Below are 19,656 nucleotides of genomic sequence, written 5' to 3'. Positions count from 1 at the left end.
AGTAGAGGCAAATAATTCCGCTGTTCGTGATATCGTTGAATTATACCTCCACAACAGTGGGGCCTGTTTTTGCTGATCTCGTTGACCAGAAGGAGGTCACTAATTAAATCCAGAGCATCCTAGGGGATGATGAGATGGCAGAAGGTGGTGAAGTAGGGGCTGCCCCCAATGAGCTATTCATAGTCGACCCTTCTATTCCCTTGGCCAGTAGGTTTTCGTTGCTGGGGTATAACAGCAACATGGGCGGCATTTAGAACAAGAGGTCAGAGCTGCAATAAAAGAAGAGACCACTGATTAACCACCTCAGCAAGACTACTACATCTAAGTGTGTAAACAATAGCTGCAAGAATGTCACTAAAAGAACAGATGTGCCACCCATCAGTCAATCTGGATATTTAAGAGCTGTTACTTGAAGTACGAACTTTAAAAGAATGCGTGACTGGGGGTGTTTTCAGGCTGGGTACCCTCAGGACTGCCTCACTTACGAAACCCTGGGGAAATAACCGTTCTGTTGTTTGCCCATCGTGTGGAGTCGGTGAAGACACCACTTCCCACTGCATGTTTACATGTGCTGAGCTGGGAGTACTGAGGCGGTACTATTTGCGGCCTCTGGGCATCAAGAGTCCCTACCATTTCTATAAAGGGTGGGCCAATGTGTATAATGTACTGAATATAGCTTCGTATATTCACAGGCCCTGGCTTAGAAGGCCTACATTGTTGGGGATCAATGAATCTGGCCCAGTGAACATGGAAGACAGTCTATGATGCTAACCTATTAGTGGTTTTGGATTAGGTTAGCATGTTTATGGTATGCTTGATTTCTTTTTTTTTAGACCTCAGACTGAAACAACAGCGGTTACAAGCATGCTCTCACCGAATATTGGAATTATTGATTGAAAAAACATAGTATTGATTTTTCAGTTTTTAGGTAACTGTTTTAAAATGGTGTAATCGTTAATTTGATTTTATCTAGATTGAGATATATTTGTGTATCAGATGTCGATTTTAGAAGTGTTTTTGCTTGTGTAAGTTGTTTTGTGTAGTTTATGGTTTATTGCCAAATAAAGTCATTCAAATGTTAAAATGTTAAACAATCGACTAGGAATGGCTGACCACAAGTGGCAGTTAGCAGCCTCTAGCTATAATCCTGAGGGTGGTGCGCAAACACAGGGGGAGTGCCCATGCCACTCTGTAGTGATCAGGAAAGTGCTGTAAATGAAGAAGAGTAGGGCCATGTTGAATAAATCCTATTAATTTGATAATCAGAAGTCATAGTAGCAAAACCTTCAATATTGTCTTTCTTTGAAATTGACACAATTACAATATTTAATTGTTTTATCCAAATATCCAGAGTTTTTCCCACTGGGAGGAGATTAAAGTGAAATTGTGAAAGTCATTGTCTCAAAAGCAGGACAGTCAACAGATTAAATATTTTTCAATCACCGCAAAATTAGAGATGCTCAAAAGTGCTTCATTACTCTTCTTGACCAGTCCTAATTTCCACTGAGCTTCATGTTTAGGCAATAATACTTTCTTGTGCATGTAAATGTTTTTTGTTTGCATAAATTCAGGGGCGATGAATTAGTGACAACAGTTGATTTCTTTCAGCGCTGCCTTGATGTGATTGAGCCATTGGACCCGCTGCCTCCATCAATCATTCAAAATTGCATGTGGCAAAGTTTCAAATGCATTAGTCCTTAATTACATCCATATCACAAGTGGTCTTAATTTACAGTCGTCCATTTGGAAATCTTTGGTTACGTTCATTATGGACTGAATGGGGTAATGTTGGACCTCTCTTATTAAGAAAAATATGTTTTAGGAGGATTTTACAAAGTCATAACCTTGGGTAGGTCTTAGAAAAGCCAGTTAGCAAGGCTCTCTTAAGTAGCATAATCCAAGCTGCAAGGCTAAACTAAGGAGAAAGGGAGCGCTGTTGTGCAGTACAATTAACACTCAGCAGAAGTGATAAGGTAAAGATCCACGCAGGTGAGTTAAAAAAGAAGTCATTTATTACAATACTACACTATTGCACACTTTAAATATATGAAGGTAAGTGAAAATACTTTGGTACATATATACATCTCACAGTTGGGTAACCAACTATGGGTTACATACTATTTAGACTCACAAGCAGCTATCTAAACATTGAATGTATTCACCGAAGTAAGGAGAACACATGTTAAGCACATATCAATACATATGCTTTATAGTTATAAGGAAACCAACACTGTATACTCTCATACTTTAACCTTTAGAAGTCCAGCGCTAGGTTGTACCAGTCTTTGGTAGTCTTTTAAATATCCCAAAAGGTTCCTGAGGGGAAGAGGTGAGTAGTCCTAGAGTGCCAACTCAGCTAGTGCAGTACAAGTACTGAAGTTTAGTTAGTGTGAGGCAAATGCACCATGCAACATATGGACTTAAGTGTATCATGTCGAGTTCCAGTGAATGGAGAAGCAGCTACCAACCCTGCGGTTGGCTCGGGCTCCACTAGATGGCGCCAAGGAAAGCAGGGCTTTGTGCCCAATATAAACCCAATGGGGAGGGAGGCAGTTTAAGCGATATGAGGGTTTTGAGGCCCTCTACCCTCTAGATAGGTAGAAGCAGTCCCCGGTGACAGAAAACCGCTGGGGAAGACAAGCATCACTATAGGGGTTGCTGTGCATGGTTGTTTGTTTGTGGGTTTGGGGTGATAACTGCTGGTCGTCTTTAAGTACTCCTAGAGGACTCAGACTGTAGGTGGTACTCCCAGATTCGGTTCCCCGATCAAAGAGAGAGCCTCACGGACATCTTCATGGATGCACGTCTTCCACTGAAATCGGATAGAGTCAGGAGGCACTCTGCAACTCAGAGGTAGGACTTCAGGCTAGGGCAGCACAGTGGATTTCCAAAGTCCCAGGAGACCCTTGAAGACGCCCACAAAGCTCAGTTTGAAGAGGTAGTGCCAAGATGTACGCTCCGATGACTGAAAAGAGGGGATGTATCTCGAGAAGGACAGTTGACTGGTTGGTTCCATCAGCCTATTGGAAGAAGGCACCTTGCAAAGTTCTTCTCTGACAAGTAAAAGGGAAGACCTCTTGGTCGAGGTTCACGAGGCAGAGTTATAGGGTGATCCAATATTAGTTTCTGGAGCTCTCCCTCAGCATCATACGGTCGTCTTCTTCAGATCTTTTCATCTCCAGTGGCCGACTTGGTTCCTCTGTCTAACTCATCTCCCAGTATCCAGAAAAAGGGGCCAGGGCGAACCCACCCCTCTAATAAGGACACTTTGCAACATTCAAACTTGAAGGTGGATGTCCAGTAGGGGACAGTCAGGCTCCCAGAATATTCCCAGCTACCTCCAAGCCCCGAGAGGAATGTTGATTGGGGCAGACAACCCCCTACGCACTTCCTACCAGCACACACACTAAGGACATCCGTTGCCGGCTTCTTTCAAAAAAAGCCTGCCAAGTTGCATGAAGAAAGGTGGCACTCCCCACCACCTGGCAAGGTAGAAGTATAGCTACCGATGGACAGGCCATCTCGAACAGGATTTAAAACACATGGGGCCTCATTAAGAGGTAGGAGGTAGCCATGGTGCTGTTAGCACCATGGCTACCCCCTTACCGCATACCGGGTCCGGGTTCTCGGAATGGGTACTTACCGGGTCATTCCAACCTTGGAGGACCCGGTAAGTCCCCATTCTGAGAACCATTCCCCATTCCCATTCGAGCCCCCATAGGGCTCAATGGGAATCGGGAAGGAGCTAATAACGGGCCCGCTATTAGCTCCCTGGTCCCTTAGCGTGACCCGCTAAGGGACCGCGTAATGTGATGGTAAGGGGTTAAGGGCAACGACACCCTTACCGTTGCCATTAATCCCTCACCGCCGACCTCGTAATGAGGCCCATGGAGATGCCATTTTCAGTAAATGGTCCTCTTAAGTGCATTATTGCAGTGCATTATTGCAGCTGAAAGGCAGCCTGAAAGAGGGTTGAAAGTAACAACTGCCACCAGCCTGTTCGGAGGATGCCTGGAAAGCAACAAGGCTACTTGGAACAAAAGAAACAGGGGGGGGTCATTACGAGGTAGGCAGTAAGGGGTTAACAGCGCCGGTAAAGGTGCCAGAGCCATTAACCCCTTACCGCCCCATTACGAGTCTGCTTGCGGGACCTGCTAAGGACGCCTGATAAAACCCTATGGGGGCTCGAATGGGGATGGGTTCCTTGAATGAGGAATTACTGGGCCCTCCAAGGTCGGAATGGCCCGGTAATTCCTCATTCAAGGAACCCGGTACCTGGTAAGGGGGTAGCCATACCGCTAATAATGGCATGGTTACCTCCTACCTCGTAATGACCCCCAGGGACACAAAGCGCCCCTGCAGCAGCCTATGTAAGATGGCTTGTGCTGCAAACAGTAAAACACATAAGTCATAAAAGGGAGAGGAGCATCCTGTATTGGTAGGACAAGGGACTAACAAGTGAACCAATAAACGACATTGTAAAAGGGGTTACCTCCTGTTAGGAAAGATTTCATATGTGTATGTAATTTTCCCTCCATGTGTCAACCCCCAAACCTTTTGCTGCTGTTTAGACACCACTGACTGACTTTGCCTTTTATGGGGAAACTGACATGCCCTTAAGACAGTCAGTACTGGGAGACTTTGTTTCCCTTAGTCCTTTCTTCATGTTCCAACTTTTGTGCAACATGTAACAAGTGTGCAATGTATCTTACCATACAGCACTCTTGGGTCTATAGTCATATTTAAAGGCCCTAGATACTCTTGCTGGTCTTTTTATGAACTGTGCAGATGTGTCATGGACAAGACTGGTGGCAGCTATTGTTTCGCATTATTTTTAACCCTTTCCTGCCATGTTAACCGCGTTAAACCGCGTTTGGCACAAATAGGTGGCCTGGCTCCAAAATGGCCATGCCACGAGGTTCTTTGTCCTGTCCTTTGGCCATCTTGCCCCTTCACCTTCCCCAGGTCGAGTCGACCCGGGCCAGTCCTTATTTGGTCATGCATTTTCCCGCAAATCCCAATGCTTTTGCGTGCTTCTGCATACCTTTTGTGTGTGCAGGATGTGGGCTGGGATGTCTGGTCCCAATACACATCCTGGGTGCCAGAGAGTCTGGAGTGTCCTGAATGCCTGAGACCACCGTGGTCTATGATTGGTCCACGTATGGAGTGAGTGTTTCTGAGCAGATCTCCCATTGGGTCCTCTGTGTTGTGGCGCGAAGGCAACTTTGAATAAGAGGAGGCTGGAAACACCACTACCATGTCGATCTCCTGATTTCTCACTGAACAAGGGATAGGATCCAAGTATCCTGCAACTACAAAGCTGAGTCGAAGAACCGCTGGCGACCCGCTGGAAGGTTTAGCACCCTGAGCCCACTGTCATCCCGTGGGACTCCTCTGCATCTGGTCTTCCTAGAAGGTCTGCAAAGACACTTTGACCCATTGGAATAGTGGGACCAACTAATCTGGGCACCTTCACCAAAACCTGCAAGTAAGCTTTCTCGGAAGTGTCCGTGGGCCAACCAGTGGGCTGACCAGCTTACACAGGACCTTTGCTCTGTCTCTGCCATTGAAACTTGGTATACTGCTAGCTGTGTGTCCATGGCACCCTCACACCGAATTTCGTACACTTGGCATTCCCAGGTCTGAAGTGAGACGAGTGCGCCCAGACCGGAGTAAACACGGTTACTGTGTTGCCCTGCTGCGGCAACGTCCTTTGCAAGTCTGCTGCATCTGTGACCCTCTTGCCCCTGAAGCCTGCTGCAGTGAAATTGGTGCGATTCATCCCCCTAGAGCATAGGAATCACCACTGTCCTATTTGGGAATCCTCGCTGGATCTCAGGAACTAAAAGGTGCCTAGATGTCCTTTTTACAGCCGTCGAACCTGCAACCGAATTGGACTAACCTGCTGAAGTTTGGGTCTCCTTGCCTCAGGGATCGGTGAGTAATCATTACCCCAACCAGTGGCCTCTAGCGCCAGAGCCCAACTTTACATTTGTGATGTCATCTTTGATGTCCTGTGTGTTAGTCTTAGCAGTGCACTGTGGTGGCGTGAGTTATGGTTGCTTAGTTTACCATAACTGGCGAATTTCAGGGGTTTTTCGATTTTACTTGTAACCATAACGTTCCGTTAGCAAAGTTTTTTTTTTTAGTGAATCTCATTGGTTTTTAGCAGTGCAACTTAACCATAACGTCCCTTTTTTTTTTACTGAATTTCACAGGTTTTTAGTAGGGCAAGTTAACCATACCGTCCCTTTAACAAAGTTTTTTGCTAGGGATCATCGGTTTCTAGTAGTGGCACGTAACTATAATGTAAAGTAACTTCTGACTTATTTACACACCTTGCGGAGAATGCCACATGACAATATGCTGGCGTACAGCACAGTGACGTGTCCGAGAATCCGTACACACTTAATAGTAAGATGTATGCCTCGTGGACAGTGTGGAAATAGATTTTATATTGATGTAGGATCGTCCACCTTCAACATTTTCCTTGCACAGCGGCAACACGTATTGGTAGTCACCCATTAGCAATGTAGTACACATTACATACTTTTAGCAAAAGTTCGAGTTATTTAAAAATGACATCAGCTAAGGCCATCCCTCTTCCCCAAGAAACAGCATCACTGCTTTAATGAAGGAGCATGAGAAACACTCCCCCCTACCTTACAAATAACAAACGTGCAACATTTATCGCCGTCCACCTACCGCCCCACATTATTGTTTGGTGCCTCTTTCCTCATATCCGTTCGCAAATTGCCTTATTAGCTGTCCTACCAAAAAAGAAAGCCATCTGTAAACAAAGTAAATGTTCCATTAAGAACCACCTTTCACAGTGCAAATACATATTTTTAAAAAATCGCATACACTCCATGTACTTTTTATTCTCAGTAAAGGACATAGACGCAATAAGATTTGCCAGTAATAGTCTAGATTTGCAAAGCAGTAATGTGTGCTACTAAAAAATAGGATTTCTGGTTATAATCCGGTGGGCCGGTTACTAAAAACAAAATCCTTTTTCAAGCTGGCCACCATAGAAAGGGAAGGCGGTTGTTCCATACATGGCCCCTCTTCGCTTTCCATGGCAGCCTGCAAAAAGCAAAAGTACGTGCCGTGACGCAGAACCTGTAAATGAACATACAGCGTACAGCGTACAACGTAGTACCTTACATTTTGAAATGATGCACTGGATTTTAAGAGAAAACATTAGCATTTTAGAATTTGTAGGGTAGTTTTATTTAACAAGAAACTGTCACAGACCAGCGGACTAATCCCATTTTCAATTAAATTGTAACAATGGTTCTAAGGGCGTCATTGAAAATGTTAATGGTGAGGCACACGTTGTTCTTTTCCCATACACAAAGTCTGCGTTTTTGTTAAAGCACCCACTTTGTTTGCACAGTGAGTTCCAAGACGGCGCCATGACCTTTGGCCTACACCACCATAAATGATGTTATGTTACTCCTAATGGCCAGTTCAGCGTATGGACAAAGGGGGCCTGGGCGATCATCCCACAAAATTGTGATGGACAGGCAGCCGGTCACGAGCAGTTGCATCTGGCGTCCAAAGAAGCCGTCACTCGGCATCTGGAAACCATGGCACGCACAGTACGGCAAGATGTAGCTGGGATGTAGCTGGGCGGAAAACGTAAGAGAAAACACGTGTCAATACCCAACCTTTAGCAAAAAATTGAAAAAAAAGACACAAAGAATGTGGAAAGTAATACACAAATTGAAGTGGTCAAACATGACATTTTAAGAAAATATTAGCGTTGACCATGGGTAAATACAGTGACAGCCTACAAATGCCGAGAAACTGCACTCGCCGTAAGGTTTAAAAAAATGGCAACTACGCAGTAAGATGGTAATTCAGTTATGAAGCCAAAATGAATGGACAAGTAAGAAAAAATTATGTCTCATGATTTTAAACAAGACCAAAATAATGTGCAAAGTGATGCACAAAGCTATGTGGGCAAACATAACATTTCAAGGAACAAATATCAACGCTCAACAAGGGTGAGTTTAGTCATAGCCTGCAAACGTAGAGAATCTGCACTCTCTGTTATTGGAGGAAAATTACAACTGCGCAGAAAGATAATACTTCATTTATATTGTCACAATTAGTGTTTCGGTAATATAAAATTAAAACGCGGTTCGGTGTAGAGTCGTCAAAATTAAACTTACATGATGTTTACTGGCGCCATTGTTTTTGGCCAAGTCAGACAGCAATGTGTTCGCACCAAAGAATCTTCGTGAACTGATATTTCATGTGCCTTACAAACATTTTTAAAACATAACCTTATCAAATGATATTTTTTTCCAAGCTTTCATTTCTTGCATTGCTTCTGAAGTTTCCCTTTCGCTCAAAGACAAAAAACAATTGCCCCTTATGGATTCACTCAGATGCGTGGGCCTACTCAGCTCGCAACCACAAAAGCAAATCAAGTGACCTTCACTCAGAAGGCAAATACATTCTCACTTTGCAACAACATATGAGAATGCAATCATGAGAACCCCTACTCCCATACACCTCCTGAACCGCTGTTTCCATCAAACAGTGCAGGTGGCGTCCTCAGATTTCAAAACGTAGGACGCCAGTCTGACGGCAATATTATTCTAAATACATTGTAAACACAGACGCAGTAATTGGTCGCCGTACATTGAGCACCAACTTCGACTTTACCGTATGACTTTGGTGACAAGAAAACACCACTTTTTGAGTTTCTGCTGCCACATCCCATCCCAGCCTCATTAAAGCTCACCTTCGGAAACAGTATTTCATAAGTGTAACAAGTGCAATGGTGTCTTGTTTTGTACAAGTGCAATGGTGTCTTGTTTTGTATGTGTTAGCGGCGATGTCCGCGTACACCAAAACATGAACAAAAGATGGCGGGGGCCGCAAAGAAATCTGACGCACTTCACGCTGTTCCACAACCAATCAGTGAAAGCGCCACATGTCCGCAGACATGACGCTACGGATTAGCCAATCGATTTCTTGTCCTCGGAGCGAACAAGGAAGTGTGACCGCGGAGCAGACATAGATTTCACACATTTTTTAGGCATATTTTTTGGTCGTTTTAAAGGAAACTACTGGACAGATTGTCACCAAATTTACAAAAGCACGCTTTCGGGACCAAGCCCCTGACCCTGCCCCAAATTTGGTGAAAATCCGTCCGGCGGTTTGGCCTGTAGGCGTGCGCAAAATTTTTCCCCCATTTAGTCTATGGGAAAAAAGACATTTCCATATACTTTTTTTGCAAAGTCTGGTGAGGATTCGTCCAGGGGAAGCGCAGTTATAAGCCACCCAAAAAGTGCCCTTCTTATGGAAACAGCAACTTAACCATTACTACACAGCCACTAATGTGGCTGTGTAATACTTATTGTGGTATTATTTACATCATATCATATTTATTTTTGTTATCTAAGGGAGGTGTAGAGGACCAAAAAGTCTCTAGATATGGGCAAACAGAAGTACATCCAAAGTGCAGAGCAAAATCACTTGGGGCCTAAATACTAAAAAACAGGTGGATCCCATAGGAATCTATTGATTTCACACCAGCATGAAAATGGCATGCTCGCGTAAAGGCAAGTCGCTCTACCAGGCAGAGCATAGCCGACAGGTGGACACTGAAATCCTTTCCCGTGTCCTGGCTCCACCTGCAAACAAAAATACAAAAAGTGCGCATAGAGGTGCGACACCTGCTTTTAGCAGCAATTTTGGAAAGCCAGGGACTTGGGAACTAAGCCCCATGCTGTAAACTGCTCCAATGGAGATGTTTGTAAAACCTCTTACAGATATGTTCCCACTCTGCAACAACACCGCTCTGTGCAGAAAAATCATTTGCCACCCACTGGTGCAATACTCTGCACCGTGCAGTGAACACGTTCAGTCATCTCCCAAGACTCGACCACTGGTTATACAGAGAGAACGGTACTTGTGGTAGACATGTATGGCATGTGAAGCAGGTGCTTTCGGGTTTCTGTCTTGTTTTGTTCAACCCCAACAATGCATTTGTTTAATGATGATGGACAAAGGAAATATGTGTTCTACTATTGCTACAAACTGGTTTCTTCTTTGCAGGAACTGGCATTATTGGGTTGCCTGGCATGAATACTTTCCAAGAGTTCAGCCTTACTGGATTTATGGTTGGCGCAGTTGAAAGAGGTTGTGCTCTCCCTCAATTAGAAAGAATCGCTGAAGGAGACCTCATCATTGGAGTTGCATCTTCTGGGTTCTACAACAATGAGTTTTGCCTCTTCAGAAAGGTCTTAGAAAAACTGAGCCTTGAGTACTCCTCAGCAGCACCTCATCCCTATGGAGGCCAGACCTGGGGTACAGTGTTATCTTCCTTCTTCCTTCCAGCTGGCATATGAAATTAATTGCTTGCTTTCTGACAACTTTCAATAGGTAGTCTATCTTGAGTTAGAAGAGCACTTTTGGCTTCTCACTCAAACCACCACATTAGATATATATTAATACCATTCTCATCAATGCCAAAATTAGGAGCTACATGTTGGTGGCAGGCCAATAAAAAAACATGCACCCTCCCCCCCAAATTCCTTATTGGGCCATTCTCTCGGAAAAGCCAATTTCAATTGGAATGGTCACACTTTGCATTTCAAAGGCTGCAGGAGCCAATATTAACTTCAACTATTTACCTCCGACAGGGACGTGACTGCAACAAATGCCTGACCCCGGACCTCCCGTGTGTCACATGATCCGGGGTAAACCGAGGGCATCCAAAAGGATCTGTCTTGAGTCCCAGCCTTTTCAGCTCCTTTATCAAATGAAGTACATGGATGGCAGACACATATGAGCAGACCACGATTACCAGAGTAGTGTAGTTAAGGAACATGAAAGTGCCACCATGCTGTGCAGGCCCAGATTAGATGAAAGTCACTACTAAGAAACTTAACATAACACCTCTGTGTCCAGTAACCACAAACGCCTGCCCACTGGGACAGGCCCTCAAGAAAATCTAGAAAATAAATAGTCAAAAGTACAATTATCCCTAATTATTACTTAAATTATTACTTAAGTATCCAATTCTAAAATGGCCGCCACAGGTGGCCTCTGTCTTCTGGTACAAATAGGTCTGAAAAGACTTTAAGTCCTTGCATGTTTTCCCATTTGAGGCTTCCCTCTTCTCCCTTCCCCTCTCTCCATCACTATACTCTGCACAACTCAGTTGGTGATCTCTCCTTTGTTTCCAAGTGACAAAAACATGTTTCAAAAGCAACTGCAGAACTTTTTATCAAATGCCGCTGCTGGTTCAAGGTCCCCAACAGACCCCCATGTCTCCAAAACAACTACTTTGTGCCCATCCAAGCGCATGGCTGCAGTTTCAATATAGGAGGCCACCAAGAAGTGGGAATGTGAGGGTGGACTGGCCTGCAGGGAAGTCTGGAGATTTCCTGGTGGGCCTCTGCACCAGAGGTCTCTTTTGTGTTGCTCCTCTCAGCCTCTCTCTGTCACCTCACCCCCTTCCTTTCATTTCTCCTCCTCCCGCACATCCATTTAAAGTAAGTCATGTTTATAAAGCTTCCGATATGTTATTCCTCAATCTTAATACATTTTACTTTTTGTTAGGTTTAACTACTTTTTAACCTTTAGCTAGGGATAATTTTACTTTAATATTCAACAATTTGACTATTTCTTTTCTAGATTTTCTTGGCAAAGAACCCCTCTCTCTACCTCTATCTAGAGGGGTTTGCCTTGCTGGCTACATTCGCCCACACAATGTAATAAATACATTTGAAATACATTTCAGGGCCACCTTTGGTTCCCAGTCCACCCCTGGCGACATTAGTCAGTTCTGAAGGGTCAGGGCTTAGGGACCTGTTGTATATTAAGGAGGGGTCGTCTAGAGATGTGGGTGGAGTGTGGGTGGGGCTTAGAAACGTTTGGCCAGGAGTGGGTATAATGCAGAATCCGGTGAGTACTGGACACAACAGACACGAGTACAAACAAGTTTAGAATTGGACTATTACACGCCAGGACAGAGACACGAGTAAAAGCAAAATGGCCCAGAAGAGGGAAGACACCAATAGAATATGTAAAAACAATAAGGTTCACACAGGAAAGAAAGACTTTTATTGAATAACAGAAATGGAGCTTTCATGGAGTTTGAGATCTTGGGGAAAGCTTAGATGTCCTGTCCTCTGAGATACCAGTACAGTCCCTCAGGTGATTGGCATTGGCTGCAAGCCACACTTTGAGATATAATCGGAGGATATCTGCACATTACATGGTGGGGATGCCAGAGCGGTTAGCTGCTCCAATGATGTTTTGCTTCAATGTGTGTACTAGATCCACCCTGGATTGATAATGATGAGGCAAGTGATACACAGTAAAGTAGTGAAAATGTGTCTTTCCAAATACTTTTCAAGGTACTTGCCTGGAAAATATAGTTCAGGGACACGGATGACACTTGACCACCATTGAACATAGAAGGGAAATAAATACCACGAGGAAATTAAGGATTAAACATAAAAACCCATTAAGGCAAAATGGCAGAAGGAAGGTTTCTTAAAGTAAGACTGTTTCTTAAAGTGAGACAGCTTAAGGCTGTAGGCAGAGTAAAATATGTTTTTGCAAACCCATGCCACTAATGGAGACTCACTCCAGAAGCAAAATGTGGTGGCTGAGTGCTTGAGCCAAAACCTCTTAGTTACTAGGAATTCCTCTGGGTAGCAGTTCAGTCCATTTTCATTTTCGCTTATTTGTCAAATTCGAGGAGGTCTCCGATCCATATGAACATTTGGTTTAAGCCCTCCCTTCTAAGGTAGCAGTTCTGATTGAAATACTAAGCCCTACCCTCTCTTCCTTGGGCCACAATAAACCCCAGATTTCTTGGGCCTCATCGGTGCAGTGTGGATCTTACAGATGAGACTTAGGCAGACTTACAATGAAAAGCAAATAAGTGATACCTAGCCAATGCTTTATCCCCAACCGGGAATTTCTCTCTATAGCCTTTCTTATTGTTATTTGTAAGCTCATGCCATCTTGTTCACAATACCAATATATCTTTAATGAATGCTTTTACAGGAGAGTTATTGCTTAACCCTGCTAAGGTGTATAGTGCATCGCTGCTACCGGTCCTACGATCGGCAGGCGTGAAGGCATGTACCCATGTCACTGGAGGGGGCCTGCTTGAGAACATTTCCAGAGTCTTGCCCGAATCATTCGGAGTGGTGCTGGGTAAGTGGAAGTTCAACTCTTCCTTTGAATTGTTCCAATTATGCAGATGAGCAGGGACAATCTTAAAGGATTACTGGGGATGATGGAATGATAGCATCTTCACTTGCATTTCTATACGCAGGCAATCATCCCATTATCCCTAATAAACCTTTTACAAAGTCCTGAACAGTAGAATAGGCACTGGTATTATATTTGTATTCCTTTTCAAATGTGTATAAAGCAAAGCATATGTTTAATTGTGAGAGAGGGTGCATCCCTCTTTACATTGCTGGAACCCTCTTTACATTGCTGGAAAAATATAGTAACATCATATTTCTTTCTTACTTTTTCAGCTACCTAGATTATTATTCTTATTCTAATTCTATCTGCTGACTGCTGTTCCTACTTCCCTTTGGCCTTCCTGCTTATGCTTTCTCTCTGAATTGGATTTTCAATTCTACCATCGGCCTGTAATTTGAACTTCTGCACCATTCTCCTATTTCTAGCCTTCTTATGCTGGTTCTCCTTCTCTGCTCATCTCCAGTATAGTTTGCCTGTGTCTACATGGTTTGCTACCTTCTGATAATTTTTTTGCTTCGCTGTGTGTCTCGCCTTCTACGCTCAGCATCTATATTTTTACTACCTATTCCCCATCCACCAAATACCGGTCCGGCTTCTGCTCTTTTTCTCTTCTTGCTCGTAAACTTTGTACCAATCAGCATTCCTCCCTGAACTCACCCCCTTGCTCTTGCTTCCCTTGTCTCTTCTCTTAAAGTATATTTTCTGGCTTCCGTCTAATCGTAAACATTTTATACTTCATGTTGGTTACACTTTGTTTTATCCATGGTTTATTATGTCCCAATTTTGTTGAACTATGCACAGCTCTTAGGTGTAAGGGCTCTGTAACTTCATATGAATAAACATTACTCTGTATTTAAGCATAAGCAGGGACAGCTCGTGAAACACTATAACCTTACCACATATTGCAAGCAGAGGTTCCCAACATTGTTTTAAATTGCACAAGGAATCCCCCAGATTGACTTGTAGTAGCTGGACGGAGCCACTACTTGAATCCGGGCTCCAGGCAAGTCAGGAGGCACTGGAATTGATCTCTCATCCTGGTCCTCATGGATTTAGGAGAAAGGAAAGTCTAAGCCCCAATGTACAGCAGCTCATGTAGAACATCTAGGCAAGAAATGAAAGATTACTGGAGCATTCAAATGAAGTTGAGATTAGAAGAATCGCTTGTATCATCTGGCTACTTGTCAGTGCTATCTGACAAGTTGGCACAAAATTAGCCTCATAAGTATGCCCCATTGTATTCTTTCCTAACACCCACATGTCTGTGCCCAAAGAACATAAAAGGGGCGTCATTACAAGTTTGGTGGTAATTCCCAAGGAATTACTGCTAAACTCGATTGCCATTACCGCCACTCAGTCTGGCAGTAAATAGCACCATAGGACTCCAGGGTGATTCATGAGGAATTACTGTGGGTGGCAATTCTGCCCATGGTAAATCCTTCAATGGTGAACTGTCCGTTCGAAATCACAGGAGAGATTAGCAATGGCAGCGGCCATCGTTGTACTGGTGGCTGCTATTGCAACCACCCATTGATGGATTGCATCTTGTATTTGCAGATTCAGCAACATTGGGCATAACCCCTCACAATCATCTGTATCCATAAAACCATTTCCACACACGTGCAGGATTCCCATACCAGCGGGAAACAACTTTATACTGTGAGTCATGGAAAATGCAGGCACATGCATTTTCTGGGCAAGCTAATTTCACCTGGAAAATGTTCTTGTCTGCCAGCCTCACAATGAGACTGTGTCCAGTGCAGAATAGAAGTGTCCGCAGGGAGATCACACCAAAGAATGCTTGTATTTTTTGTTGAATGTATTTGTTTGTCTGGTTGGATGTTTCTACCAGAATTACAACACAGAGCAAAAAAGTACAAGTCGAGGAGGGACTCCCTATCTAGGGTGCCTACACATAGTTTCACTGTTCATGATAGAGCAGGTGAGACAGTTGATGTGTAGTTAGTGTGGAGGTAGTGTGCTGGTACACAAAAAGGGACATTTGGAGATATGAAGACCCAAATAAATATAGCATACATTTTGGCCATGGACCAATATTTATATGATTTATAATATACATACTAGCTGTTCCCAGCATAACATACGCCATTCTAGCATATCTTAAAGGTCAATAATATATGTCAGTAATTCATAAGGTCACTTCTGTCCCCCATCTTAAATATCATAATTACCACTGATCACTTCTAGGAAGGTGACATATGTCCCTGTGACTTATTAATGGTCATTGAAAAGGTTAAACATATAGTAAATTGTTTTCTTTTGAATTTGAAAGGCATATTTGTATCAGATGGAATAAGAGGTATGAACGGTATAAGAACAGTATCCAAGTTCCATTGATTGCACAGGCCTCTATGATGTGTCTTTGAAGACACGTGAATGAAACTTAAGTTAGCAACTCATGAAATAAAGGCAAAGTATAACATTTCACTGTTGAGGAAAAATTCACATGCATGTATGGCTTGATTTAACACCCAGAATGGTTATTTTTGTGTTTTAACTGTTTTGTAAAGATGGTACAAAACATCTCTTTCTTTTCTTGGGCACACAGACGTGCACTTTGCCATTTGGACAGCAGAGGGCAACCTAACACTAATAAATAGCATCAGCTGAGTACAAAAACATACCTAAGCATTTTACATATATAGATATTTAGTTGATGAGTGCCGGGTTAGGGCAAACATGATGATTGGAGAGGATGCTCCTTTGTGGGCTAGCATGTGGCGCTTGAGCCTGGTCTTAAATGGTTCCACTGATCTTGAAGAGGTTGCAGCCAACAAAGCACTCGTTGGCGACTGCTAATACTAGGTTGAAAGAGAACAGGTGTTGGGTATGCTAGAAAAATACACAATGGTTGTCAGCATGGGTACTTCCCAGGGACTGTGTGGCTGTTACACAGATAAACCATAAGTAAATAGAGGATTGGGAAAGAATTACTCAAATGCACCAACCTTATTCATGTAATGTGAAAGGTGAGTAATCCAATAGGGTCCAATTTATAATCAAGAAAGAACATTTTCCATTCCGCATACTAGTATTCTTGAAATCCTCTTTTATTCTTGTGATATGATCAAATAAAGAACAAACAGAAATAATTTCTTGCCCAGTGTTAACTTCACACATTGTAATTTTAAAAGTAAATTACGTACACAGATCCTTATGGTTTGTCAAGTTCTAAATCCTTAACTCTCGCTCGACACGTGTTTCCCCATTGAAACTATCAATGGTTCATCAGGAGAAAGGATAATATCCTGGTAATTAAAGAAAAAGAAATCAAACATTTGTTTATAATATCGAAAAAGAAAACTTTTACACAACAAAAATAATAGTAATAATAATAGTATCATTTGGTTTAATTTTGGTCTGTATCTGGCATTTGCTCTTTTTTGCTACATCTCATCATCCAAAACATACCATCCATAACATCCCATATGGGGAGATCCTTAGAATAAAAAGGAAGATAATCTGCAACAAATCTACAATGAAACAATCAAAATATGGTATGAACAAGACCTTCTTAGTGACAAGGAATATCAGAGCTTGATCTGCAAAAACTCCATTATGGCAACAATATATTTTTTACTAAAGGTTCATAAAACATTTCAAGACTTTCCACCAGTTCAACCGATAATAAGTGGCATTGGCTCCTTAACGGAGAAAACCTCTCAATACATTGATTCCCATCTGCAACCTTTGGCAGCAAGCCTAGCTTCATTTGTTAAGGACTCCAAACACATAATTCAACAGAATAACCTTATTCCAATACGAACAAAATGACCTGTTTGTAAACCTAGATGTTGTTCAACTGTATACCAGCATTCACCACAATCAAGGCTTGGAAAGTACAATGTTTTTTCTTAAAACAAGATCAGTTTCGTTCCTCGAGCAAAACAAAATCATCATTGAGATGATGCATTTCTGTCTCCATAATAAAATCGTTACATTTGACAATAACATCTTTAAACAGCTCCAAGGAACAGCCATGGGGTCAGAATTTGCACCAGCTTGTGGAAATGTATTTATGTTTTTTTTATTACAATATGCCTGGAAACATCCTCTTTTTCGCAGCAATATTAAATTCTGGGGTTGGTTCATAGACGACATCTTGATTATTTGGGAAGGTAATACTGAAGATCTTGATGTTTATGTTACCTATCTCAACAACAACCTTTACAACTCATCCTTCACAAAATCAGCCAGTGCAACAAATATAGAATTTCTGGACTTAGAACTCTTTGTGGAAAATGTGCAAATTCCGACCAAACTGTTCACGAAACCTTCGGCTGGCAATAGTCTCCTTTTTCCTACATATCATCCAAAACATACCATCCATAACATCCCATATGGGGAGATCCTTAGAATAAAAAGGAACTGTGGCACACCCCTCACCTTTCAAGATAATCTGCAACATAGTTACCAAAAATTCAAATAGAGAGGCTATGGATCTAGGACAATTAAAACTGCTATCAACAAAGCAGAGCAAGTCTCAAGAGACTCTCTACTAAGAGATAAACCAAAATCTGGAACAACAGACCTCAAAACTAAGTTCATAACCACATACAGTACGGAAGTTAAAAAAATCAAACAGATACTAACAGATCATTGGAATATACGTCTTACAGATTCAAGTTTACAAAAACATTTAGATAATCGGCCAAGTATCTGTTTCCAGAGGGCACCAACTATCAAGAATCTGATCAGCCCAAGTTTTCTCAGCCCAACAACAAATCAAAGAAAAATATTCTTCTAGACTACCATTAAAGATACTTTCAAATGTGGGCATTGCAAGTTATGCCCATTCTTGCAACAAGGAAAAAAGAATATTCTCCTCCCAAATGGAAAAATTAAATACATCAAACAGATGATCAACTGCAACTCTACCTATCTGGTATATGGAATCGAATGTATATGTGGAGAATTGTGCATTGGGATTACTATTAGGAAACTGAAGGTGAGAATATTTGAACATATACAAACTATTCGAAATAAAGATCTCAGATCCCCCATCTTGGTTCATATTATCACGAATCATCCAAGCTTTGGCATTGCCAATTTACAAATTTATGGCATGGAGAAAGTAAGTCTACCACCTTGAGGAGGTAACAAGGAGGAACTGTTATGCAATCAGGAATATAAATGGATTTGTATCATGGACACATGCGTAACAGGTCTGAACTGTGACACTGAGATGTATAACTGGTTATAGACATTTTTCTTATCTTGATTAACCGAATTTTTGTCTTTTTCCCGTTTCTTTTCATGAATATACCGTATGTAAGCAGGTTATTAATAATGTTCACTCATATTAATTTAGTGTATCCAATTAGTAACCCTAGAATATATATGGTGTCTAGATTTAATTTTCTAGTACAAACTTCATTTTGTCCATTCTAATTTTTTCAGATTATAAATATAGATATGTCAGCATAAATAAGGAAAAAAGGTAACTATTCATAGACTTTTGGATCAGACAAATCCGTAAATACCCATTAGAGTAGTTCACTATATTGTCATTGATCTCATATATATATATATATATATATATATATATATATATATATATATCTGTCCTCACTGATTATCTAGTATTGAGACAAAGGTAAACATTCTATAAGCATTAAGGTTTGCGGTTTTATTTCTATCATCACAAAACTTTCCTAATGTATCAGTAAAATCATTATTTAGTTTAGCGATTCACTTCTAATAATATAAAACTTCTGTACTTAAAACCTTTCTGACCACAGTATGCAATTTAAAATCAAGGTATCAGCAAAATTTCTTAAAGCCAGCGCTTATAGAAACCGTCTTATTCCCAATCTAAAATGGCAGAAAATGCGACATGCGTAAGGACGTCATCGCGTAGCGCTAAATCACGTGAGCGCAGTGTGATGACGTCATCGCGGCACACGATCAGTATAAATAGTGCGTACATATCAGCATGCACTATGCACGTGTCCAGGGAACCACTGGAACAGCTTATCACGGCTAGACAGGGACTGAAAATGGTAAGTTACTTAAGCTTTGAGTATTATGATGTTGTAAGAACTTTAAACTTCAATAACTTTATTTCTCCAAGCACCCCACTAAAAGATTACTGTTAAAACCTTTCTCTTACCTTTAGTTCTGCTGATTCATTGGACTTAAAAAATGATCAGGAGACAATCCTGTTAAGATTTGCTTAAGAATAATTGGACATAGCAGCTATCTACTACTTACTTGAAGCACTATTATCTATTTGGATGAAATCAAATATATGATTCAAACTGCATGTCCATTAGGGTGAGTCAAATACTATGAACTTAGATACAGACCTAAATGATACTATTATTTTTGTTGTGTATAAGTTATCTTTTTTGGTATTATAAACAAATGTTTGGTTTC

General features: G+C 41.8%; 1 protein-coding gene across 2 annotated transcripts in view; it reads left to right on the top strand.

Moving 5' to 3' along the window:
* LOC138525980 (trifunctional purine biosynthetic protein adenosine-3-like) overlaps nt 1–19,656 on the top strand; it is a 615,458-nt gene that overhangs the window by 365,925 nt on the left and 229,877 nt on the right. For both annotated transcript variants that reach the window (XM_069636272.1, XM_069636273.1), the window contains 2 exons: nt 10,078–10,329; nt 13,045–13,197. In XM_069636272.1, the coding sequence (XP_069492373.1) occupies nt 10,078–10,329; nt 13,045–13,197 (405 nt within the window). The remainder of the gene's footprint in view (nt 1–10,077; nt 10,330–13,044; nt 13,198–19,656) is intronic.

This window comes from Ambystoma mexicanum, chromosome 7p (genome assembly GCF_040938575.1).
Source record: "Ambystoma mexicanum isolate Mex_15411 chromosome 7p, UKY_AmexF1_1, whole genome shotgun sequence".
Lineage (NCBI taxonomy): Eukaryota > Metazoa > Chordata > Amphibia > Caudata > Ambystomatidae > Ambystoma > Ambystoma mexicanum.
The sequence above is the reverse complement of the archived record's forward strand: the minus strand, read 5'-3'. Positions and strand labels throughout refer to the sequence as shown.